The sequence below is a fragment of the Mustela nigripes genome, chromosome 4, assembly GCF_022355385.1.
Source record: "Mustela nigripes isolate SB6536 chromosome 4, MUSNIG.SB6536, whole genome shotgun sequence".
Classification (NCBI taxonomy): Eukaryota; Metazoa; Chordata; class Mammalia; order Carnivora; family Mustelidae; genus Mustela; species Mustela nigripes.
The window spans coordinates 70,339,715-70,365,354 of NC_081560.1; the positions used below are offsets into that span (position 1 = coordinate 70,339,715).

At 34.3% G+C, this 25,640-nt stretch overlaps 1 protein-coding gene and 1 pseudogene across 1 annotated transcript in view; one reads left to right on the top strand and one right to left on the bottom strand.

The window, feature by feature from the left end:
- VPS50 (VPS50 subunit of EARP/GARPII complex) overlaps positions 1-25,640 on the bottom strand; it is a 125,785-nt gene that overhangs the window by 33,436 nt on the left and 66,709 nt on the right. The window contains exons 16-21 of the mRNA XM_059396840.1: positions 22,904-22,998; positions 22,479-22,577; positions 10,543-10,633; positions 8,824-9,000; positions 5,872-5,990; positions 3,834-3,940 (exon numbers count right to left, since the gene is read on the bottom strand). Of these exons, the coding sequence (XP_059252823.1) occupies positions 3,834-3,940; positions 5,872-5,990; positions 8,824-9,000; positions 10,543-10,633; positions 22,479-22,577; positions 22,904-22,998 (688 nt within the window). The remainder of the gene's footprint in view (positions 1-3,833; positions 3,941-5,871; positions 5,991-8,823; positions 9,001-10,542; positions 10,634-22,478; positions 22,578-22,903; positions 22,999-25,640) is intronic.
- LOC132015335 (heterogeneous nuclear ribonucleoprotein A3-like) lies at positions 23,197-25,440 on the top strand (annotated as a pseudogene).

Genomic DNA, 25,640 nt, shown 5'->3' on the forward strand with positions numbered 1-25,640 from the left:
ATTCTATCATTTTACTCTGTTACTCTATCACTGCTTTCTGTTATTTATTTTTATTATTGTTTGTATATTCTATGTTAGCCCCCCACACATCTCTAATATCATTTTCTTGTACATTGTACTGAAGGATGACACTTCTTGGAACATTCTCTCAAAATACCATGTTGTATACACAGCTACCAGCTCAGAAAGGGTTTTAAAATTGTTTAAAAATATTACCTATAAATGACCAATAAAATGTAAGTATTTTTAGAAAAACAGATATATGGGAATGTAATCTAAATTAAACAATGATAAATTTTTTTCTTAAACACTGCATATGAAAATATCAAGTTTCTTAAAGATAACTTTATTCTGGTTTTATGTTAAATCTGGATGCATGATGTGCTGGTGTCTTATTTTTTTTTCAGCTGCTAAAGTAGTAATTTTGTCCTATGGTCTGTAGTTTTTACAAGCATGGATTCTGGCAACCTATCTTCTGCCCCTCTCCGACCTATCATATCTACTCATGTGCGAGCTGCCTCCAGGAGAGAGAACCTTGAATAGCAAGGCTATTTCAGTGATGAGACACATTCCTTAAAATTTCTCTGCTTCTGTCTGCAGGAAACTGTCAGGCTGACAGAATTTTCTCTTTACACAAGTAAGCATTCTGATTAGTTCTCTGCACTTGTGAAGGGCTCCCTGGGCCTTTCTAACAGATTTAGGTACCACCTGGGGCTGGGAAGCCCCATTAACACTTTTTTGTTTAATCTCTCCTAATTACCTGCCAAATAAATACTACTTGAAAAGGACATTTTAAATATGCCTTTAATGTTCTAAAATGTGCCTCCCAACTACTGAATAATTAGTTCCTTCATCTTCCCGGGCACCCAAAATTAATCAATCTTATTTACACAACTGTACTTCTGGCTTTGTAAGAAGAGACATTACCTTTGCCAGTTTATTATCTTCAAGCACCTCAATGCAATAACAGGGGATAGAATAGCATTAACTGGTTGGAGACCCCTTAGTGAGTGGTTCTCTCAAAGTTCTATTTTATGAATATGTACAAACTGAAGATAAAGACCTCCGAGGGAGAGAAAGTGGTAGGCATAAAAGTCTATTGGAGGGAATAATGGAAGCACCTAATCCCATCTTTAAATGGGAAGACCTGAGAGTTAAAAGCATACTAGGCATTGTTACCTAATTGCAATTCCAATAAAAGATCTGGTGGTGGCAAAGGTTGAAATTACAATGGTGAGATTCTCTTCACTGAGTAAGGTTTTATTCAGGACTGTTCTACTTTATAGGGTTGACATACCAAAGGTGCATAATACAAGTTTTCTCAGTTGCTTAAATCCACTATTAGAAAACAATGTCCAGGGACCCCTGGGTGGCTCAGTTGGTTGGACGACTGCCTTCAGCTCAGGTCATGATCCCGGAGTCCCGGGATCAAGTCCCGCATCGGGCTCTCAGCAACATGGGGAGTCTGCTTCTTCCTCTGACTTTCTCCTTGCTCATGCTCTCTCTCACTGTCTCTCTCTCAAATAAATAAATAAAATCTTTAAAAAAAAAAAAAAAAAAAAAAAAAGAAAACAATGTCCACTATGTCTATGAGTAATCCTTAGGTAGAATTTGTGTTACTGACTTCTGAATTTACCACCAAGAGCACATTTCTATTGTCATTCAATCCCCTTCTTGCATAATGAGAAGAGTAGAATGCACTGTTTCTTCATTTCCTTATGTCTACCAAGAAGTGAAGATTTGCATTTGTTCTCTCCATTTAACTGAATGAAACATTATTTCCCCTCCTCAATTTTGTTTTAGTCTTATATTTGATTTGATGCTACTAAATATATGTCTTTTAGAGTAAAAGTAACATGACGACCTCTAGCTCTTTTTGAACTAGGTGAGGTAAAAATTATAAACTACCACTCCTATGGGGTTGACTATACTATTTTCCCCAATTATCTCTACCCACTCCCCTTCCCTGTAGGAATCCAATGCCCTTATCCAATGCCCTGAACTTGTAGTGCCCTCCCTGGGGCAGAAGTGTATTTCTCTCTCCAACAGTCAAGCGTGAGTTGCAAGAGAAAGTCGGGGTGCCACATCAGAGTGGAAGCCTTAAGAGTCATAACATGGTTTGGCTCTTGCTCTTTCCCCCATGACCCAAACTGGTACTATTTTTTCAGTCTGCATCTCAGAATGACACATTGAACAGAACAAAGGTGATTAGGAGCCAATATGCATCATGTCAACTTTCGTGGTGTTAGGGCAGTTTGTTACCGCAACATAACCAGGCAAAAGATGAATTCATTAAGCTACATCTCAAGTAGCGTGTTCAGAAACCAAAAACTACAGTGAGTCCAAAAGGCTGAGGATGACGACCAGGATTTTGGAATATTTATCTGTGAGAACCACATAAGGAAAATGAGCACAATAACCCTGAAGAATGAACTGGGGGAGCATAAGGGAAACTACCACCCATACCTGAACAGTCACCACAGGGAAGAACAGGAAAACAAAGTACAGATTTGCTCTTTTTGCTTTTAAAGATATAACTGAGACCAACAGAATTACAGAGAAAAAGAAATTCTGGTTTATCATAAGGAGGAGATTCCTACCAACTAAATCAGTTTAATAGTAGAATGAGTAGTCTTGCAAAATAATTTGTATCCAAAGACTATGAGACATGAAACAAAGGCTAGTTGGCCACCACAACTTAGGGGCATTAGGTAAATCCTAGTTTTATAGGAATTTACACCAGATGAGCTCTCCAAACCCTTCAAGTTTTGGTTCTATAAATTCCATACAGTAAATCATGATGCTATGTTCAGTTAGCTCTCTTGGATAAAGAAGAAAAGCTAATTTCCCTGGCAATGATCAGTGAAAAAACACTTTTCAGAATCTGTCATTTTTCTGTGTGTCATGAAAATATATCCTTTTTCTTTTCCTTCAAACTCATTACTTCTTTTCCACTATTTTTCCTAAAGGAAGTGGGACTTCTAAGAAACATTTTGTCTACTTTATCCTATTCATTAATGAAATTTAGAAATTATCTTCAAGAACACAGACCATTTTATCAGAGCCAAGAGTAATCAAACCAGGCAGCAGGACATTATCATCTCCATATACACAGAATACAGAGGTTTTTTTTTTTAATAGAACACATTAAAATTCCTGACTGGTATAGATGACTTAATTAATTTGAAAAGATATCTCTATAACTTATTTGTCAAATGTACAGACTTACTTGTGAGATATAAAGGTTAAGATGGCATATAAAATGCAGAAATACTGACATTAAAAATTCCACATCGTTTTCAAACCTAAATATTTCAAATGGCATTTCTTCATGTTACTTGCCTTCTACAAAATCATCAATAAAGGTCTTATCTGTAATAAAAACAACTCTTCCTATGGTGTGAGCATTTAGCTTATAGAACTCTTGTGTCTGAAAATGCCAGAGGATCACTATTCACTCTGCCTATCTGACAGGAAGATTGTGAAGATCAATGAAACAATTAAGCACAAAATATTGTGTAAATGTAAAATGGGCACTATCGTCATCCTACATATACCTACAACTCACATAGAGAATTTTTCATTACATTTCAATTAATTGGGATTTTTAGAAAAAGTAGAAAACATTAATACTAAGCAGTTAACTGAAAAAGAAAAACTAACATTAATGATGGTATTAAACTATTTGAACAATTAGGATGAAAAGTACTGACATAGGACACTCTTAAAACCTTCCTTGTGGAGGGCACTGGAGTGTACAATCAAAGCCCCAACAAGTAACAAAAGTAGACTAATTTAACTAATAATGTTTTTTTAAAAAGGTGGCTACTTACCAACAAGTCTTATTACATTCAATGTTGTATTTGTTAAGATGGGTGCATTCACTTTATTTAGACTATAATCTGACTTCTTCCTGCTTTTTAGAGTTTCTCTAGAAACGCTTAATATGGAAAAACAAAACAGAGTTGCAGTTAGGGTTATCAACTAGTAAATCAGTAAGTTATTCCAATTAGGATCTATCCTTCATTCACTAATTAGTTACTGAAACTGTTACCATGTGTCAGGTGGGGTTATAGAGATGATCCTCCTGTACTTAGAGAGCTTACAGTCCAGAGTGGAAGAGAGATTTATAAGCAAAGAAATAAAGTACTATAATGTATTTCTTTGATTCTAAGACAGTCATTATCAACCATTAAAAGAAGCTGTGTCACTTGATAAAAAACAAACAAACAAAGAAAAAACCTAGAGGTTCCAGGGAAACTATATATCAAATGTACCAAGTACTCGGATTTCAGACTTACAAATACGAAAAAACACTCTCCTTAGAATCTAAATGTAGTATCTAAAGTATAGGGGCACATGACAGAGTCTGGTGTTGGGGAGGACACCAGGTTCAAGGAAAAAATTGAAGATATATGGTTAAGTACACAAAAAAGGGGGGGATAATATAAAATAAGGTCAGAAGTAGGAGAAGTGCATGTGCTCAGAGAAGCAGAAAGAGTTCACAAGGAGAATGAGTGGACTAAGGGAAAAGTGATAGGAAAAAAGGTAAGGAAGGGCCAGACCACTGAAGTCAATCAAACTTAAAGAGTATGAACCTACCTCTGAAAGAAAATTTAATCAGGAAAATGACATGAACAAATTTGCATGTAAGAAAAAAAAAACACCTAAATTTGCATCCAAGAGGGATGAGGAGGGGGCAAAACTAGAGACAGAAAGCCAAAGTCAGGGGGCAGTGCCAATAATCTGACACAGAGATGATTTTCGCATGAACCTGGATGGTAGCAGTGAAATAGAAGAAATTTTGAAAATTCAAGAGACACTTTGAAGTTGGAATTGATACTAATTGACTGAACAAAGCTCATAGTTTATATTATTCATAGTTCTTAGTGAGTGGTTAAGTTAGGACAGTTTAGGAGGATAACTGTCTGCATAGCCTTAACAAAAATGCAAATATATACACATATACCAGAAGATACTATCTTACATGTTCATTTCAATCGGAGGTTTTCTTTCAGCCAGAATAGACCCATAACACCCAATGAAGAAGTCCAACAAATCAGTTCTATTCTGTTTGTAATGGACCATAGATGGATTTAAATATCACACATACATGAAAATCAATGGAAACAATTATTTCCAATTCAAATATCTACAATCACATGAGTTGCTCATTTTCTGAGGAGAGTGTATCAGTCAGGGTTTTGAATTTACTAGGTACTTACTAGGGATAAAAGGTAGGGCAAAATATACTTAAATCTATCATTAAAAATTATGTGTATCTGTGGTAACTAAATGTCTGATACTTAGTCATGAAATTAACTCACTTACATTTAAGAATCAGGTCCATTTAAGAGGGAGAAGGCGACAAAACATTCTTATGTAATTATGATAGTTTTTGAAGAGGACAGTTTATGACAGAAACAAAACAACGAAGATGAAGGTACCTTAACAGAAGGCCCAAACAGTGATTGTAATTGACCTTGGAAAGATGAGTGGAGACTTTCTGTATTTACAAGACTGAGGTAGGAGGAATTCCCCCTGCAAAACAAATAACTACTCTCCTCCTTGAGGTTTTCTAACCTATGTGAAGCTGGAACTGCCTCCAAAGGTAGTATGATTGTATAAACTAGAAGTTTGTTTTTCTGCAAAAACCACTGCTCTCTAAATTAAGAGCTCTTTGATTATGCCCAATATCAAAAAACTACATTTCCAACCTTTCAGCAATCATTTTAAAACATACACATTTTTGTCACATGACATCAAAAGTTAAAGAAATGTTTAACTTGTTTTTTTCCAACCTTTAAAGGAAATCTTTATTTAAATGCATAACATACAATATGAAATACCATACAATCTAAGAACATTTACCTTTTCACAGGTGCATCACCTGTTTGCTCATCCACATAATCTCGTTTCAGTTCCTCAGGAACATCACTGTCACTGTCATACTCCTGATAAGCACTTTTTTCTTGTTCATCAGATTCGTACTGAAGAAAACACAGTATATTCAACAATGAGTATGAACAGCCAACTTTTCTCGTAGTCTTTCAACACAATAAGAGTATCCAATTTTTAAGAAGTAGTTTAGGGAAGAAAGCTCTTAATAACTCATCTTTAATTTTGCTATCAAGAATATTAACTTTCCATTTACTTCTTCTCCATCCAAGAAAAAAAAAAGAAAATATAAACATTTTATGCTTACAAAGACTTCTCCCCCAAAAGTCAAATCTCCATAAAAAGAGAACAAACAAACACAAATATCATGCTATGCCTTTACGAGAGGAAAAGAGTGTACATTTGACCAAAAAAAAACCCCCAACAACAACCAAAAAAAAAACCTCTTCTCTTCCCCCAAGTGGTTTCAATATACTTATTTCCATTTTGCTAATTCACCATAAAGATTGAGTATATAATTCTGGCACTGTGGAAATGTTAATTCAGTGTAATAAACTCTTATAACACACATGCTAATGTCCTAATTCATTATGATGAGATTTAATTCCAAGGGAGCCTTAGAAAATCACACTGAGCACTGAGGGACTACTGAGAGCAAGGATGAAAATAGCAGATTTCCTCTTGAGAGGAAGGGTGGCTTCCTAACACTGTCACAATCTTTATGGCAACATGGCCCTGTGCCAGCATGGGGGGACAGTGGCGTCCATGCACAGGATAGAAACCAGCAGCAGCAGCATTATCACTTAATATTATAAATGAATATGATTAAATCATGGCTAACATTTCTTGAATGTTAAGTGCTAAGTGCTTTCATAAATATTCTCACTCAATCTTCAGAGCAATTCTATAACAAAGTTTCATTCCCTCATGCCAGTTGAAGAGATGAATATGAAGACAACATGAAAGGAAGTCGGTCCCCTAATTCAAAAACTATTTTTTGAGAGCTTAAAGCAATGTGACAGGTCATAGTAAGATGTGGACCCTGACTTTCAAGGACTTATGTGTAGATCACACATTAATAACTGGAAACAAGTATTCTAGACATTCTCATCCACTTGTACACACTTGTACACACTGTGGTCCTGATAACATTCAGAAAGGGGATCCACAGACAGCAGGCTCTCCTGGCTATAACAAAAAGCTTCATAATTCCACAGTACAAGAGAGCCTTATTTTTGAGGATTCTGTATTTTTGCAAATTTCTGTACCTGTCAAATTTTATTTGTAACCCCAACACTAATACTTAGTGACACTTTCGCAGTCAGTCATGGATATATATGTACAGAGTATGCAGAAACTTTTGAGTTATCCAACATGCACGTTCCTAGCTGAGTGCAAACAAGGTGACGCTCTACCCTCTTGCTTCAGCTTACTTAACAAATGTACTTTTCATAGTCTAGTGCCACATTTAAAAAAAAAAATTGTTCTTTTTTTGATGGTGATTTCCCTGTTTAGAAAGGCTCCTAAGTGTAGGACTAAAGTTTTGCCTAGTGTTCCTAAGTGCGAGACTATAATGTGTTTTATGGCAAAAATAGATGTGTTAGATAAGCTTCATTTGGGCAGGAATTCTAGTGCTGTTGGCTGTGAGTTCAATGTCCAATACTGTATATTAATTTAGATGCCTTCAAGCAAAAACCCAAATAAAACAAGGTTATACACTGATTAGTTGATGAACATGTGAACAAAGGTTCACAAGAACCTAATCCTGTATTTCACTCAGAACAATGGTTCTGTATTTGTTAATTCAGTGTTCAGAGGGACTTTATAGAACACAACTGCCAAGAATAATAAGAATCAGATACTACATGATATTTAAATTAGCAAATCACCATTACAGATGGATATATTATTTCAAAAATATTGAAGAGACTTTTAATTCTCCCAGTTTAGTGTACTTTAGAGAGGAAAAGGATCAATAAGAATCACTAAATTGTAACTGTAAATATGGCTTACTATGAAATAATTTCTACATGATAAAACGTAATAACAATTACTTTTATGGCAATATTTTTTTTAATTGTATCTTCACCAAACAAAAAAGAAAATGCCAAAACTGAAATACATACACAAATTCAACAGATTTTCATCAACTCTGAACAGTTTTCACTTTAGCTTCATCAAATCTAAAATAAAAATCATACAGGGTCCTCTGGAAATGATGATCAGAAGGACCCATCCAAATTAAATACTGTAAAAACACAGATAACTGTGAACTAAACATTCACTCATTGTAAATATAGGAAACTGAGGGTCACAGAGGTAAAATAGATTACCAAGGGCCACACAGTTAATAATAATAAAGTAAATAATAAAGGTGATATTCATTCAACTCCTTCAAATCCTTTCCATTAACTCACACAACCTGAAGTTTATATTGTGTGTTTTGAGCTACTCAAAGTGTTAAAACATTGTACTTCTAAATCCTAAAAAACATCCCTGCTGGGTAACCAGGTAAGACATTACCCTCTCTCAGATAAAGGGACTTGGAACAAAATGATTCAGATGCCCAAGCTGAGAACTAAATGCAGATGATCTATTCCCTCATCCATCTATTCAATGAATCACAGAAATAAGCAGTGAAGAAACTATACCCCTACCCAATTTAGCAATCTAGTAAGAACACACAGCAACCTAATAGGAGCACAAAGTAAACATAAAGCCCAAATGTATTTTTCAAAAGGACATTTTCAACAAAGCATGCTGTAAAGCCATTACTGTACAAGTGGTAACACAGGTATATAAGCATATAGGTAGGAAGGTGGGTGCTAAATGGATAAATAAATCTAGCTAATTCACTGGGTAAAACACTTTTCAGTAAGAAAATCTCACTTATGTTCCAAAATATGTTTTAAGAACACTACATACCCCATTAGAAGCCAGGACATCTTCTGTTTCTTCATCTTTGTGGTTGGCCTGAATTTCAAACGGATTCCCATCACTACAGTACTGCTCAAACAAGGTCACTGTTTTTGAGGATGTTGAGGCTGGCTGCTTACTAGGGGAAACTGATGGGGAACGTGACTGTTCCATGAATTTAAATTCCTAGACATTAAAAAAAGGATACCTTTTAGCAACAACACTAAAATTCAGGTACACAACATATTCCATCAATGTAAATGTAGTTAGTGAAAAAAATCAATCCTGATTCTTCAGGTTATTCACTTGGAAGCTGTGTGAAGACACAAACTTGAAAATATGTGCTCAAAAGTTTTCCTAAAGACAACTCAGTTGCTGATATCACTTTTAAAAGTGTTATCTGCATCAAGTTACTCTTGGCTTAGTTTATAGAACTGCACAGAAAATTTTTAAAAATAATTTATATTTGAATAATTCTAAAAATTTTAACATAGCATCAAAGACCCAGGAAAATATGGTTTTAAGCAATAAAAAGGCCACAATAAAAATAAATCAATATTAATAATTAATATGTTTGCACCATTTAATTAATTATACGTTTTACAGACATCAGAATCTTTCTTTGTTATGCTGATGTCCATAAACTTTCATTTATTTTTTTTCATACACCTGGAGGTAGACAACACAGACACACACGGTGAGGTCAGATGATAGGTCTTCTAGACCTAAGATTAGCCATTAATCCATTAACTTCCTATATAATGTTGGGACTGTCACCTGGCTTCTCTGTGCCTCAATTTCTTCATCAGTAAAATGAGAGAGTCAACCTCCAGTATGAGAACCACAATGCTAAAACTAAAGAGCTGTTCTCAGATGTGGAAACCAAAGCAGTCCAAAGGGAGTCAGTGCCAAGTTTAAGACCACATTGCTTATTAGTGGAAGAGATGGAATAATCTCTAAAGTTCCTCTGATGGACGCCTGAGTGGCTCAGTCAGTTAAGTGTCTGCCTTCAGCTCAGGTCATGATCTCAGGGTCCTGGGATGGAGACCCGTACTGGGCTCCTTGCTCAGCGGGGAGCCTACTTCTCCCTCTGTCGTTCTACCTGCTGTACTCTCTCTCTCTATCAAATAAATAAAATCTTCTAAAAAAAATAATAAAGTTCCTTTGAATTACAAAATTCTTGATGATTTTTTTTGGGCACCTGGATGGCTCAGTGGGTTAAAGCCTGTGCCTTCGGCTCAGGTCATGATCCCAGGGTCCAGGGATCGAGTCTCACATCGGGCTCTCTGCTCAGCAGGGAGCCTGCTTCTCCATCTCTCTGCCTGTTTCTCTGCCTACTTGTGATCTCTGTCTGTCAAATAAATAAATAAAATCTATAAAAAAAAAAAGAAATGACAAAAAATCTCAAGCATTCTGCGAACATAAGCTTTTTCATTAAAGACCATCAAAATACAACTGATTAATCTTCTGCCAAATTTAAATAAAGCAGATCTCTTTCTGAAATCAAAAGAAAAAGATCAGGCAAAAGAGTTTTCCTCAAGTATATAAACTGAATTTGTAAAAAGAGACAGATTTTCACATCCATAAAAGGTGGCTATTACGTACTTTTAAGCAAGGAAAGAAAGGTGCTATTCTTTAAATGATTTTATAAAAGATTTTTTAATATCTGGGTTTTTTTTAAGACAACTAAATAAAAGATAGTTGCATTTGTTTCTAAGAGACACTCACATGAAGTTGCAAGATACTGAAATTTGACTTCACAGGACAAAGCTCCCAGGTCTCATTCTCTAGAAACATTCTCAGTTCATCAAGCCGTGTTCTTAAAACAAAACAAAACAAAACAAAACAAAAAAAACCACTCCAAGAAGTTAGAGGAAAAGTCCACTGTACACAAGAATTAAGAAAATAAAATATTAATTGTAGAATAATCATCACAATCATAATCAACTTTGAGAATCTATTCATACCAACATAGCAAACACATTTTACTTGTTAATGTTTTATCATCTTTAAGAGAAAAAAACTCTCAAATATTTACTAAACTCATAATATCTCTACTATATTACAAAAATAATGAATGTACAGGAAATGATATTTTTATTAAGGAATGAAACTAAAAGCTACTCCCCAACTCACATACTTAAAACATCCCTAGCTAATCATTTATCAATGCCAAAAAACAGAGGAATAATTTCCAAAGTTTATGAGATCATTAATACTAATAAATGCTTTATGCTAAATAGCAAAGATCTTAATCATACTTAGTAAGCCACAAGATCAAGATAATTATCACTTTCTAAATATATTTAGCTCAGGGCCTATCTCTACACAGCACTTACAAATTAAATTACCAAGTATAGCACTTCCAGAGCCAGCACTGCACTAATCACTTACATCACATTGATATCTTCTCTCTTTTTTTAATGCTATTATGGTTTACTATCTATCTTGAGTAATCAGTACATTGTATAGGCAGTTCCAGAAAAGTCACTACTTCCTTCCAGTTGACCCAGGAAATAAATGGTCAGTGCCTGTCCTACTTTTCCCCGTCTTATAACAGCTTCATTGTTACTACTAACCTGCTATACACAAAACCTAGGTTTTTTTTAAAAATTCAGATTTCTAAAGTAAAGAGGTAATAAATGGGTAATTCTGTAAAAAAGCAAAAGCTGCTTCAAACATTAGAATTAACAGAAGGGAGCTTTAAGATAATTATTATAATTAAGTTAAATAAAATACAGAAAAAAGATGTACAAAATGAAAGAAAGGAGAAGTTCAAAGAACTGCAATAATAAAAACAAAAACAGAATCATTCTGTAACTTAAAAAAAAACAATTACCTCAAATTAAAAATTGGTTAAGCAGAAAAGGCTCAATGAACTCAAAGACAGATCAATAGAAACTATCCAAAATGAAGCACAAATTGAAAACAAAAATGGAAGCAACAGAAAAGATCATAAAAGATAAATGAGACAGTCAAAATATCTAGTATGCACACAACTGAATGGAGAACATAGAATGAACAGAAGCAGTTTTGAAGAGGTAATGGCTAAGAGTATCCCAAAAGTGATTATGCCCGAATCTCACATTATATACAAAAAATAACTAAAATGGACCACAGACCTAATGTAAGAACTAAAACCACAAACGTTTACAACTCTTACAATTCAACAACAAAGGACAAACAACCCAACTGAAAAATGGGCAAAGGCTTTAAATAAGCATTTTTGCAAAGACAGACAAATGACCAATTAGCATATAAGAAGATGCTGAGTATCAATAGTCAAAAACATAATGAGACATCACTTCATACCCACTAGGATAGCTATCATCAGAGACAGACAATAAATGGTGTCTATAAGGACTTGGAGAAATTAAGAGTCCTTATATAATGCTGATGGAAATTTAAAATGATAGAATCACTTTGGAAAACAGTTTGGTAGTTCTTCAAATTGTTAAACATAAAGTTACCACTTAACCCTGCAATTCCACTTTGTATTGGTTTCTGGTGGCTGCTGTAACAAACCACCAGAAATGGAGTGACTTAAAACAATAGAAATTTATTCTCCTATAGTTCTGGAGGCCAGAGTCTGAAACCAGTATCACTAAGTGAAATCAAGGTGTCAGCAGGGCTACCCTCTCACATCATCTACCAATCTAATCTATTCCTTGCTGCTTTCAGTTTATGGCGGCTACCACCATTCTGCATTTTGTGGTCTTAGCTCTCTAATCTCTGCCAGTCTTCTCATTACTTTCTTCTGTATCTCTTTCTCTGTGTCTGTGTCAAATCCCCCTGTCTGTGTTAAAGCATGAGAAAACTCTATGTGTCATAATTGGCTTTTAACTTGGAAACAGTCATGTACAAGTACTGGAGAGAAGCTTCTAGAAGCTGAGAATGTTCCCAAGCTGACAGCCACCATGAAAAAAAGGACTGAATTCTGCCAACAACCTGAATGTGCTCAGATATGGATTCCTCCTCAAAGTCTTTGGATCAGAGACCAAACTTGCTGGTCCTTTGATTTTGGCCCTGTGAAATACCTAAAAGCTGAGCACCTAAACAAGCTGATCCAAACTTTTAACCTCAGAACTGTGACATAATAAATGGGTTTTGTTTTAAGCTGTTAAGCTCATGTCCATTTATTACATAATAATATAAAACTATTACAGGGATAAAAGGCACCAACTCACAGACAAAAGCAGCTTAGTGAACCCTCTGGATAAAGAGTATACAGGAAACAAGATGGAAAGTGGAAGCATATGATAAAAACACTAAAAGTGTAAGAAAAGATAAATGCAGTTACAAAGTTAGTTCTTGCACTATTCCACTAAACTAACCTATGGTCAACAATAACAGAATAGGGGTGCATACTGAAAAGACAGTAACCACTACAAGAATCTATTTTTTAAATTAAATTTATTTATTTTCAGCATAACAGTATTCATTATTTTTTCACCACACCCAGTGCTCCATGCAATCTGTGCCCTCTATAATAGCCACCTCCTGGTACCCCAACCTCCCACCCCCCCGCTACTTCAAACCCCTCAGATTGTTTTTCAAAGAATCTATTTTTAAAAGGCTAACTGAGAAACCAAATAGTATTAAACTAAAAAATATGCATGATCAATCCAAAATAAAGGAAGACAAAATATAAATGTAAAAAGATTAAGACTTGTAGATATAAAACAGCAATATGATGGATTTAAACACAACTATACCAATAAATACATTAAATAGAAACAGGAAAAAAAACCAACTAGTTCAAACAAAATACATCAGACTGGATTTAAAAACAACAACAACAAACAAAGTAAGACACACACTTTAAATACAAGGCCATAATTTGAAAGTAAAAATTACAAGCATGATTTCTTATAATTATGAAACAGGGTGGAATTTTTATCAAATTTTTTTTCTTCATCTACTATGATAATCCTTATGGGATTTTTTCCTTATCTTCTGCTAACTGGTAAATTAAATTAATATTAAATATTCAGCTAACCTTTTTCTCCTATACTATTACTGTTTGTGATGTCATTATCCTTTTTAGATATCATTGACTGTAATTTGCTAATATATGTTTAGAATTTTTACATCTATGTTCTTTTTTTTTTTTTTAAGACACTAGCATATGACGTTTATTCACTTGGAAGTCATCAAATGACTATAAAAAAACCTCCTAGGTGATTATATATATATTTTTTATTGTGTTATGTTGGTCACCATACAGTACATCATTAGTTTTTGATGTAGTGTTCCACATTCTTAAGAGACATTTCCCTATAATTTTTCTTTTTTGTAATGTCCTTGTTATGTTTTGGTATCAGTGTTATGCTGGCTTCATAAAGTAAGTTAGGAAGTATTCTCTCTTTCTCTGTTCTCTGAAAGAGTTGGCATTGATATTTCTCTTTAAATGCTGGATAGAATTTACCACAGAAGGCAGCAGGCTAGAGATGAAATATTTTTTTAAAAAAGTATAGAGTCGGGCACCTGGGTGGCTCAGTGGGTTAAGTTTCTGCCTTCAGCTCAGGTCATGATCTCAGGGTCCTGGGATTGAATCCCGCAACTGGCTCTCTGCTTGGCGGAGAGCCTGCTTCCTTCTCTCTCTCTCTCTCTCTCTGCCTGCCTCTCTGCCTACTTGTGATCTCTCTCTGTCAAATAAATAAATAAATTCTAAAAAAGTAAGTAAATAAATAAATAAGTATAGAGTTAATTTCTTTAAAAGACACAGTCTAGCAGATATTCTGTATTTTATTTTTGTCAGCTTCTTAAGTTGGTTTTATAAGAAATTTGTTCAATTCATCTACATTGTCAATTTTATTAGGATAAAGTTGTTCCTATCATTTTATGATATATCTATATCACTACACATTTACTGCATTCTTTTTTTTTAATTGAGGAACAGTTGATATACTATTACATTTTTAATGTATAGGATCTATAGATAAAGTCCTGCTGATATTGGTAATTTGTATCTTTTTTTTTCTTTTTGTTCAGTCTTGCTAGTATAGAATTCTATTACATATTTGCTTTTTATTTCATTGATTTCTGCTCTATAATTTTCCTCCCTCTCTTTCCTTTTGTTTAATTCACTGTCACTTTTGTAACTTCTTGAAATGGAAAGTTAAGGCACTAATTTTCAAACTTTCCTCTTTTCCAAAAAGTACACTTACAGCTAGAAATTTTCCCTTCTGCTATGAATCCCGTAACTTTGATGCCATGGTTTTATTATTACTATTATTCATTTAAAAAGATTTTCTGACTCCTATATGTTTTCTTCTTTGATCACTGGAAATAGGTTGCTTAATTTCCAAATATGGGTGCATTTTCTTGTTATCTCTGTCATTTACTTCTAGTTTAATTTCACTGTGGTCAGAGAATGTAAACTCTGTGATTTCAATCCTGTGACATTTTTAAAGAACTTGCTTTATGGCACAGTGGATGATTGATTTTGATAAACTCCTGTATGCCTTTGAAAAAAATAAAAACTCTGCAATTGTTTTGTCTCTCACACAGGCAAGGACACACACACATACACACACACATACACATAAAAAAGAGGCAAATGTTATTGAATATGTTGGTCAAACACATATCCTTAGTGACTTTTTTTTGCTTCCATTATCAATCACTTAAAGTGGCACACAAAAAAATTCTAGTATTATAGAACTATCTATTTCTCCTTTTAGTCTACATATTTTGCTTTATATGTCTTGGAGTTATGTCAGTATAGGCATACAAATTTAAGATTGTTTTATCTTCCTAATGAATACTCTCTTATCATTATGAAAGTATTCTCTTTATTTTTAGCAATACCTCTTGACTTAAAGTACACTTTGTCTCTTAGGAATTTCTTTAATCTGACACAGAATATCTATAAAAGCCTTCCACAAATATCATACCTATTGACAAAGCACTGCACAATAAAGATGCCCCTTGTCACCACTTCTACTCAAAAGCGTACCAGAAGTCCTAACCAGTATAAAGATTAGAAATGAATACATAAAACCATCATTATTCACAAATGGCATAGCTGTATATATAGAAAATTCAAAAGAATCTCCCAACTAATTATTAGGTTTAATAAAATGCTTTAACCACCAGATCACAGGAATTTCAGGTCAATATCCTAAATCAGCTTAAATATGCATATATGTGTATGTGTATACATGTATGAGTATGTGCAAGAAATAACTGTAAACTTTAAATAAAAAGCAAAAAAACAAAAACAGAAACAAAAACAAAAAAAAGCAAAACAATTCAGAATGGCATAAAAAATATTTATACAATGCTAAAAGCAGGCAAGACTCAATAGTGATAGAAGCCAAAATAGCAGTTATCTCTAAGGATGGTTCTGAATGAGAAGGGACAGAAGAGATCCTTCCAGGGCAGTGGAAAAATTCTGTGTCTTAACCCAGGTGGTTTATATGGTATAAATATATGTTAAAATTTATGGAGTTGTACATTAAGATGTGTACATTTTATATTACACTGTAATAAATTTTTTCCAAAAGAAAAAAATCTTAACAATCCTCTCATTCCCCTAACTAAACTGTATGCAATAAAGGCAGGCTTGTTTTAAAAATATGGCCATAGAGGGCCGTAGGCAATATCAATCCACTTGTGAAGGGTCACAAGGTCACGATTAGTAGACAGCAGAGGGACCCTAATTTCCAAATCTTGTTCTTTTCATTGCACCACTGTTGAAAAAACATAGTCAAAAACAGTTACTTATTTTGTGACTGTGAATGATAAATTCATTAATATTATCCAAATTGATTCGTTAAAGCTACGAAAAACTTCCTTTACATCTCTTTGCCCAAGAACGTTTTTACACAAATTGGAAGATCTGCATTTTGTTTTTTTCTTCTATTTGACTCTACTAATACACATAAAGAATAACAGTTATGATGAAAAAGCATTGAGTACATAAACTACAAACTGCAATCAAATGCTGAATAACAAATGAATGCTGACATATTATGTCAAAAGCAAACCTAATTATTACCATTTAAGCAGTTCAGGTGCCCCCTATGTCTTTAAGAAACAAGATACAAATAGGATACAAAGAAGCTCCATGGTGTACAAAAGAACAGGTACAATTCAAATAAAATTTAAAAGATTTTAAAGGGTAAATATTGTAAAGAAGACAATAACCAATCTAAGAAGCATCTCAAATATGCTGACCTACTAATTAAAGGGGGAAAAAATCCATGAATTGGAACTGTGTGAAATGTAGATCTTGTAATTAACCTGATAAAAGACTTGATGCAGTAAAAGGCAGGTTCCAAAAACAAATGATAAAATCACACACTTCAAGGAAGGTAAAGGTTCTGCTATAAGCCTGTCACATTTAAAGAGAAGGAACTTGATGCTCAGAGAAATAAAAAAACCAAATTATAGAGGTGGTAAAGCTAGTTAGTACAGAGGTAGGAACCCAAGACCACTGATAACACCACACTGCCCCAAACACAGGAAGAATACTGGAAATCAATAACAACAGTATAAACTAAGAGGAGTTTAAGAATGGTCTACCACTATTATATATACTATGGCAGAGGGAGTTAGTCTAACATCAGAAAGATACCATTAAGACTTTGTTCTCATTTTAACTCTAAAATTTAAGCCCTATTGTACAGTTTAGAAACCTGTATGTTTTTACTTTTAAATAATCTAATTTATAGTATTTTAAATATTAAAGATAATTTATTGGTACCATTACTACCAAGTCCAGGAACATTTGCTTTCTAAAAATATTGCCCCTATTTTCCTAAGGAATATAGCAAAGAAAGTTGCAATAATTACCTCATATACCACACACATTCTTTTATACAACATGACCTTACCACTTCCCCAACAAATTTCCCTCCTCTTGCATCTGGGTAGCCTCATGACATGCTTGTATTCAGTGGAATATGGTAGAAGGACTGCATGATTTCTAAGCCTACATCAGAAAAGGCCATGAAGGTTCGACCTGGGGCTTTTGGAAAACTAGTACTGTGGGAAGCCAGGTGCCATATAAGAGAAGTCCAACCACCCCTAGTTCATCATACTGGAAAGACCACATGCAGGCACTCTGGCTAACAAACTCAACTATGTACATCCTTCCAGCCACCTCCACCAAGGTGCAAGCAAAGCCGTCCTGGATCTTCTAGACAAACCCTACCGTCAGCTGAGTACTACTCAGTCACCACAGCCAATCCTCTAAGAAACAGATTCATTCAGTTCATCTCTTCCTAAATTCCTGACTCACAGATTACATGAAATCATGACAAAATGATGGTGGTTTTAAACCCTTAAGTTTCAGGATAGTTCGTTACACAACAATAGTAGTTAAAACAGGCTGGGCACTTACAGATTTAAACCTTTACGTTTGTTAGACTGTTTCCTTTAAAAAAAAAAAAAAATCTCGAGCTCTATCATAAAAAAACTAAAACTACTGAACATTTATGTACTGCACTCTCTGAAACCTTAGCCAAAAACGCTTATTTGGCAGAGAATATATGAGGAGGAGAAAAAGCAAGTGAGTTCTAGAAGATATAAGACTCAGTACTCAACAAAAAAAAAAAAAAAAAAAAAAAAGATTAAATCACTTAGGCTGCCCAGTCTTGGGATCAAGCCCGGCCTCAGGCTCCCTGCTTAGCAGGGGGCCTGCTTCTCCTTCTCCTACTCCTCTTACTTGTGTTCCCTCTCTTGCTGTGACTCTCTCTGTCAAATAAATAAATAAAATCTTTAGGAAAAAAAAAAGATTAAATCACTTAGTCCAGGCAGAAAACAAAAAGAATTATATGGATAATAAACTTGATTCTAGAAACACACATTTTAAAGATACTTTAAATAAAAACCTTTCTATACTTCTGATACTTTCTATACTTTCAATATTATAAAAATAAGATCTCTCTCCTCTTTTAACACCAGTTGATGGACCTTTAGAATCCTTAAAAATATTTTATAAGATTTGATCATTAGAGTAATTACAAATTAACATGCACTTGTTAAACAGAATGTTCTGGCAATTAAACTACATAATTTCTAAGACATTACTGTTTAAATCAGATAATTTGTGCTTTGGGGACTTCTATCACATCTGGCAGAAGAATGATAGTATTGGATGTATACAAACTTAACATTGAACATTAAGGAATTTGTGCGAATAAAACTATATTTTTGTAGAAGAATTCACATTGATAGAGACTGTGTTCCCTCACAATCTCATGTAATTTTGCCCTAGGAAAAGATAATGACATACAGACTTTTATACAACTACCACAAGCAACTGAGTACACTTTATATAAATAGATGTTCCACCCACAGAGTAAAATGCTTCTATTTTCACTTTTTTATTATGCCATCATCTTATACTAATAGCCTAAGTGGACTCTAAGTCAGAATAATTTGGTCTAAGAATTTCTTGATTCTCAGGAGCTCTATTTGGCAGTAAAAGACTATGAAACAAATTGTAAGGATGTTTTAACACTTTTATTAACAAAATTAAAGCCCACTTGATCTATATTTTACCATGTTTCATACTGCTTTTAAATATTTATGTAATATGATTTGGTGAAGAAGATATTAAATTGGAATTTAATAGATTCATCACTAATGTAATGACTTTTGTCAACTCAGTATTATGTACATTGGCATCATTTCTAAACCAACTGTTAAGTTTATCTTGCTTTCTAAAGAAAAAGATTTACTGCAGAACCCATTAACAGTTGGCACTAACTTTACCAAATGATTTTTATTATAATTTTCCAAATGGCAGCTGCTGGGAGAGAGAATGACCATAGCCAATATATTAACTAGACTCATTTTGATACTGGGGATAGAAAAGAGTACTTCTAGAAAAGTTAAATTTTTACTTTTTAACCTATTCCAGTATTCCAATATACAACACAGAAAGAAAAAAGGGCAAGATCTACAGGCATCATTTATGGAGATCTTTTCGTCTAGCCACCCCTTTTTGCAGTTTGACAGAGCAATCAGCCAGAGAGTTAAATGATTTGTCCAGTGTCAGGGAGCTGGCAAGCACTGAAAGTGGTATAAGAACCCAAGTCTACTATCTCCCCCATCCAGCTCTCCTTCTAAAAGTACTGTATAGTCTCTTCAACGGGAAAGAAATTTCATACATATTTCTAAGGGAAGTCCATTAAAATGTTGAGTGTTTTGGAAACATTCAGTAATTCATTTCTTTTTTTTTTTTTTTTAAGATTTTATTTATTTGTTTGACAGATTACAAGTAAACAGAGAAGCGGGCAGAGAGAAGAGGAGGAAGCAGGCTCCCAATCCCAGGACCCTAGGACCATGATCTGAGCTGAAGGCAGAGACTTTAACCCACTGAGCCACCTAGGTGTCCCCCCAATAACTCATTTCTATAGTCTAATTTCATTAAGGTAAACTTTGGAGAGGAATCTCCATCATGGTCATAGTCTAGAAATGCCCAGACCTGGCTGCCCCAGATGACAGACACTTTTGGACAATAAGTGAAGTAGAAAGCAGAATGGAGACCCATTAAATAAATCAGAGTTGGTTTTTCTTCACTGCACATGTTGTACAGTCACTATGAACACCAAAAGGTCTCCCAGTTGTCTTACTGACTACAAGTAATCTTTGGGAAATGGACACCTGTCATGCTTTCATTGTGACAGGTAAGTGAGCCTTTTGGGCCTTCATAGTTCCTTATCCTTTCCCATTTATGATTTTAAAACTCTTCCTTTTGTACAGCAATGTGTACAAGCCAGGCCATTGTTTCAGGAAGGCTTAAGTTTATTGGGGAAAAATATATATATAAATAAAGGCAGCATTAAGGTTTCATGTTGTCCCCTTACCACTGTTCTCCTGAGGTTTAGTCAATTAAAAATTTTTTTTTCTCTCTAAATCTTCTAAACAGGGGTGCCTGGGTGGCTCAGTGGGTTAAGCCTCTCCCTTCGGCTCAGGTCATGATCTCGGGGTCCTGGGATCGAGCCCCGCATCAGGCTCTCTGCTCGGCAGGGAGCCTGCTTCCTCCTCTCTCTGCCTGCCTCTCTGCCTGCTTGTGATCTCTGTCTGTCAAATAAATAAAATCTTTAAAAAAATAAAAAAATAAAAAAAAATAAACCTTCTAAACATTTTTTTAAAGACTTTATTTATTTATTTGACAGAGAAAGAGAGATCACAAGTAGGCAGAGAGGCAGGCAAAGGGGTGGGGGGAAGCAGGCTCCCTGCTGAGCAGAAAGCCTGATGCAGGGCTTGATCCCAGGACCCTTGGATCATGACCTGAGCCAAAGGCAGAGACTTAACCCACTGAGCCACCTAGACGCCTCTAAACATTCTTTGAATTCAACTACAAAACTCAAATTCTCTTTGAATTCAACTACAAAACTCAAATTCTCTGCTTCGGTTTAAATCTTATACATATTTAATAGTTCATAATAATAAAGAACACTTATACTTAAATATATTTAATGATTAATCATTGATTTGATGTTCAATAATCTCTCTTCTGACATGGCACCTATGACTATGACCAGGTATTGACTCTGACCAAGAAGAAAAAGCAGAATTGAACATAATTAAATAAATAAATGTGTGTGTGTGTGTGTCATTGAGACAGGAAAAAACCCAATAAAATAAAATATAAAAACTCATAAATAAATAAATAAATAAATAAATAAATAGAATTCTTACTTTCCCTGGCACCAAAGAACAACAAAATCAAAACTTAATTTCAAAAATTAAAATGTGGAATAAAGTAAGATCTAACAATTCAAATGATAAAATATATAAGGGATATAGTATAGTCTCCACCTTATATAAGGAAAGGTCTAATAAATAGCTCTCTCAATTTATTGCTGCTTTAAGCATACAATCATACTGCTAATTAAACACTCTATCCCACCTTCCCCCATTCCTAAAACCATTCCTAATCACCCTTTCTAAAGTCAGTAGTTACTGTTTTGCAATGTAATACATAATTTTTTTTGCAGTTTCTTTTTTTTTTAATTTTTTATTTTTTATAAACATATATTTTTATCCCCAGGGGTACAGGTCTGTGAATCGCCAGCACTCACCAAAGCACATACCCTCCCCAATGTCCATAACCCCACCCACCTTCTCCCAACCCCCCTCCCCCTAGCAACCCTCAGTTTGTTTTGTGGGATTAAGAGTCACTTATGGTTTGTCTCCCTCCCAATCCCATCTTGTAATACATAATTTTGACTTTATAGCTAGATTCTGAATATCATGCCTTCTTCAGAAGCCTTCTTACCCCTAAAAGGCAGATGCTTTCAAGTACCCCTCACTGACTGCTACCTCTACTGATCTAATTCCTTACTAGCTCACACCATGTATGCAGATATAGGATAGTGGTCAAATTCTTTTGGTGAACTCCAACATAATAATCATCTTTCACCCATAAAGAAATTGGTTCAATATTTAGTTCAACATTTTGAGGCTTCAGGACAATCTATCAAAATTTAAAATAAATAAGAAATGAGAATATTTTATGGTATTTTTGGCAAAAAAAAAAAAAAAATGTCCTTAACCAGCACAAAAAGAGCTACAAAGAATGAATTCTTTCAAATTCAAAAGTAACTGTTTTAAACCAATTAATGCTATAAGGTTTAAGTGTTAGACAAAGTATTCTCATTACCTAAATAAGTCTATTCATGTTTTATTACAGTTCTTACCTATGGTAGTTCTTAAAATAATTGACACTCTGTTTTCTAATGGACTCTTGTAAAACTTCAGATTTGCTACCACAAAATTCTTCTCCAACTTGCATCAACCTAGTTGGATAAAAAGATTTACATAAATTTCAGCAACATCCTTATTACAGAACAAAAGTAGTCCAGGTCATCTTTCTTCAAAGGTAACACACCATAAAAATGGAAGTTTAAAGAAATTCTAACTTTCACAAATTCATTATGGTTTACAGACATCTAAAGGGCAGAAATATTTAAACACATTCACATATACCCAGCAGAAATTGGATTATGAATGTTCAATTGTCTTCATTTCCATGAAAAAGTTATACATAACTCACTGATTCATGATTTCTTTATCATGGTTGAATGACTCAAACTAAAGAATAAAACAAGATCTCACAAAGTACCTGCTGATTATATCCAAAACAAAGATGAAATCATCATATTTAAATATAGATAAATCTGTTCCAAGCAAATAGGTTTTTACTTTTAGCTGAACATCCTGGAAAAAAAAACAAAAAATATTTCAAGTAAACCCAAAATATAAAATGTAAGTTCCAAGAACCATTTATTCTATAGTTACACCTTGAAATTAGACAGGAATACATTCTTAAGAATATATATTTAGGCCAATAATCAATATTCTTATAGTGATATCACAGAGACAATTCCATAAACATCAGATATAAAAATAACAATAATGACCATCACTACTAATACATACATATATGTAAGATAAAAATTATATCCTCATTTTGGATATGAAGATCAAAATCATCATCATTTATGAGTGGCTTGCTAGGCTAGAAACCTCAAAATAATAAATTCAAAAATAATTAGAATAAGATAACTATGTGAAGTGATTATGTGCAATACATAAAAATTAAGTTTTCATGTATTTCTGCTATAGTATCTTAAAATAAGACTCCATTTAAAATAAATATTAAAGGGGCGCCTGGGTGGCTCAGTGAGTTGAGGCCTCTGCCTTCAGCTCAAGTCATGATCTCAGGGTCCTGGGATAGAGCCCCGCATCGGGATCTCTGCTTGGCAGGGAGCCTGCTTTCTCCTCTCTCTCTTTCTGCCTGCCTTTCTGACTCCTTGTGATCTCTCTCTGTGTCAAATAAATAAAACCTTTAAAAAATAAATTTAAAAAAATCTATTAATTAAATAAATATTAAAAATATAACATACTTAGCAATAATTTTAATAGGCAGCATTAGACCTGTAAGAAAAAGCTAAGAACCCTAACAGGACTCAAAAGGAATTTAAATAAAATGAGAGTCGAGGGACTGAATGAGTATAAGGATGTCACCTTTTCCAAATTAATGTAGGGGTTCAGTGAAATTCTAACCAAAATCACAAAAAACTTTTCCAATAAACAATCATTCTAAAATTCACCAGAAATAACAAGCAATAACTTCTTTTAAAAATATAAAGCTGAAAAGATGGAATAAAAGTTGTAAGTGATATTGAAGGACTTGTCCTACTTGTACTAAATATATTAAAAACTATTTTTTAAAATATTTTATTTCTTTATTTGACAGAAAGAGATCAGAAGTAGAAAAACTATTTTTTTTTAAAAAGAATACTGCCAAAATCCAAAGAATCAACAAAACAGGACAAACAACTCAGAACTAGTGCTAGTATATACACAAGACCTTAATGATCAAGAGTAAACACTACTGTTTGCTGACTGTTTATATTTTATCAGCATTATACTAAGAACTTTATATATTATCTTTAATTCTACAACAGCTTTGTTGAGCAGGCATTTATTATCCTCTAAAGAGAAGAAAAACTGAAAACAGGTCAAGTAATTGCCTAAGTTCACATGCCCCATGAATAACAATGCTAAGAGTTGAATCCTGGTTCTCTCTACCTTCAGAGTCTCCTCTTTCCACTAGACCTTGCTACAAGGAAGCACCACACATAAAAGAGACAAGGAAAAAGATTATTCAGAAGGTAGTAGAGGGAAAAAAAATACATTTGGAGGGAAAAACTCCTCTCTCCTCTCTTTGGATCACATATCAAAAGACATACAAATGGATTAGATAACTGTTTTTATATGTTTTCAAAAAATTAAAAATTAATGCAATAAAGCAAAAATATTTTACTAAGTGTTGTACTTCCTAAGTGTTCTAGGCAGTACTCTAGGTATTAGGGATATAGCAATTAATATAAAGTTTAGATAAATATCTATAATTACCAGATGAATATTAACCCGAGCTTTACACAAGAAGTATTTTAAGAATAAATGTAACACAGATATTGAACTCAAGTAGGAAGAGGCGAATCTGGTCTCAAAACAGATAAAACTGCTGCCCAGTCACCCACCAGCCCAACCCACACACACTGCCATTGCCACTGCCACTGGGGAAAGAGGGACAAGATCCAAAGGAACCAGAGCAGTTGAGAACACTTTTTTTGGTTGTTTGAGCTCTGAAACTACAGATGACAGTTTAAAAGAACATTGTGAAAAATGGGGCACGCTTACAGATCATGTGGTGATGAGAGACTCCCCTCCTCCACACACAAAATGTTTCTGGGGTTTTGGTTTTGTGACTTATACTTGTGTTGAAGACGTGGATGCAGAACATGTGTCTGACCACACAAGGTTGATGGGCCTCTACCAGAATAAAGAGAGCTATTTCTAGAGAGGATTCTGTAAAGCCTGGTGCCCAATTCACAGGGAAGAAAACTTTGATTGGGGTTATTAAAGAAGATACAGAAGAATATAATTTGAGAGACAATTTTGAAATGTATGGCAAGATTGAAACCACAAAAATTATGGAAGACAGGCAGAGGGGGATTTGTTTTTGTAACTTTTGATGATCATGATAGAATTGATAAAATTGTTGTTCAGAAATACCACACTATTCATGGGCTTAACTGTGAAGTGAAAAAGGCCTTTTCTAAACAAGAAATGCCATCTGCTGGATCATAAGACATCGTGGAGGTGATCTGGCAACTTTATGTATTGTGGTGGAAACTTCAGTGAAAAAGGCAGTTTTGGTGGAAGAAACCTGGGCAGTCTCTACGGTGATGGTTCTGGTTCTGGTGGTAAAAGTGGTGGATATGGAAGCAGAAGGTTCTAAAACAATTCAGAAGAAAGGGGCTACAGATCGTAGTAGGAGAGAGAGCAAG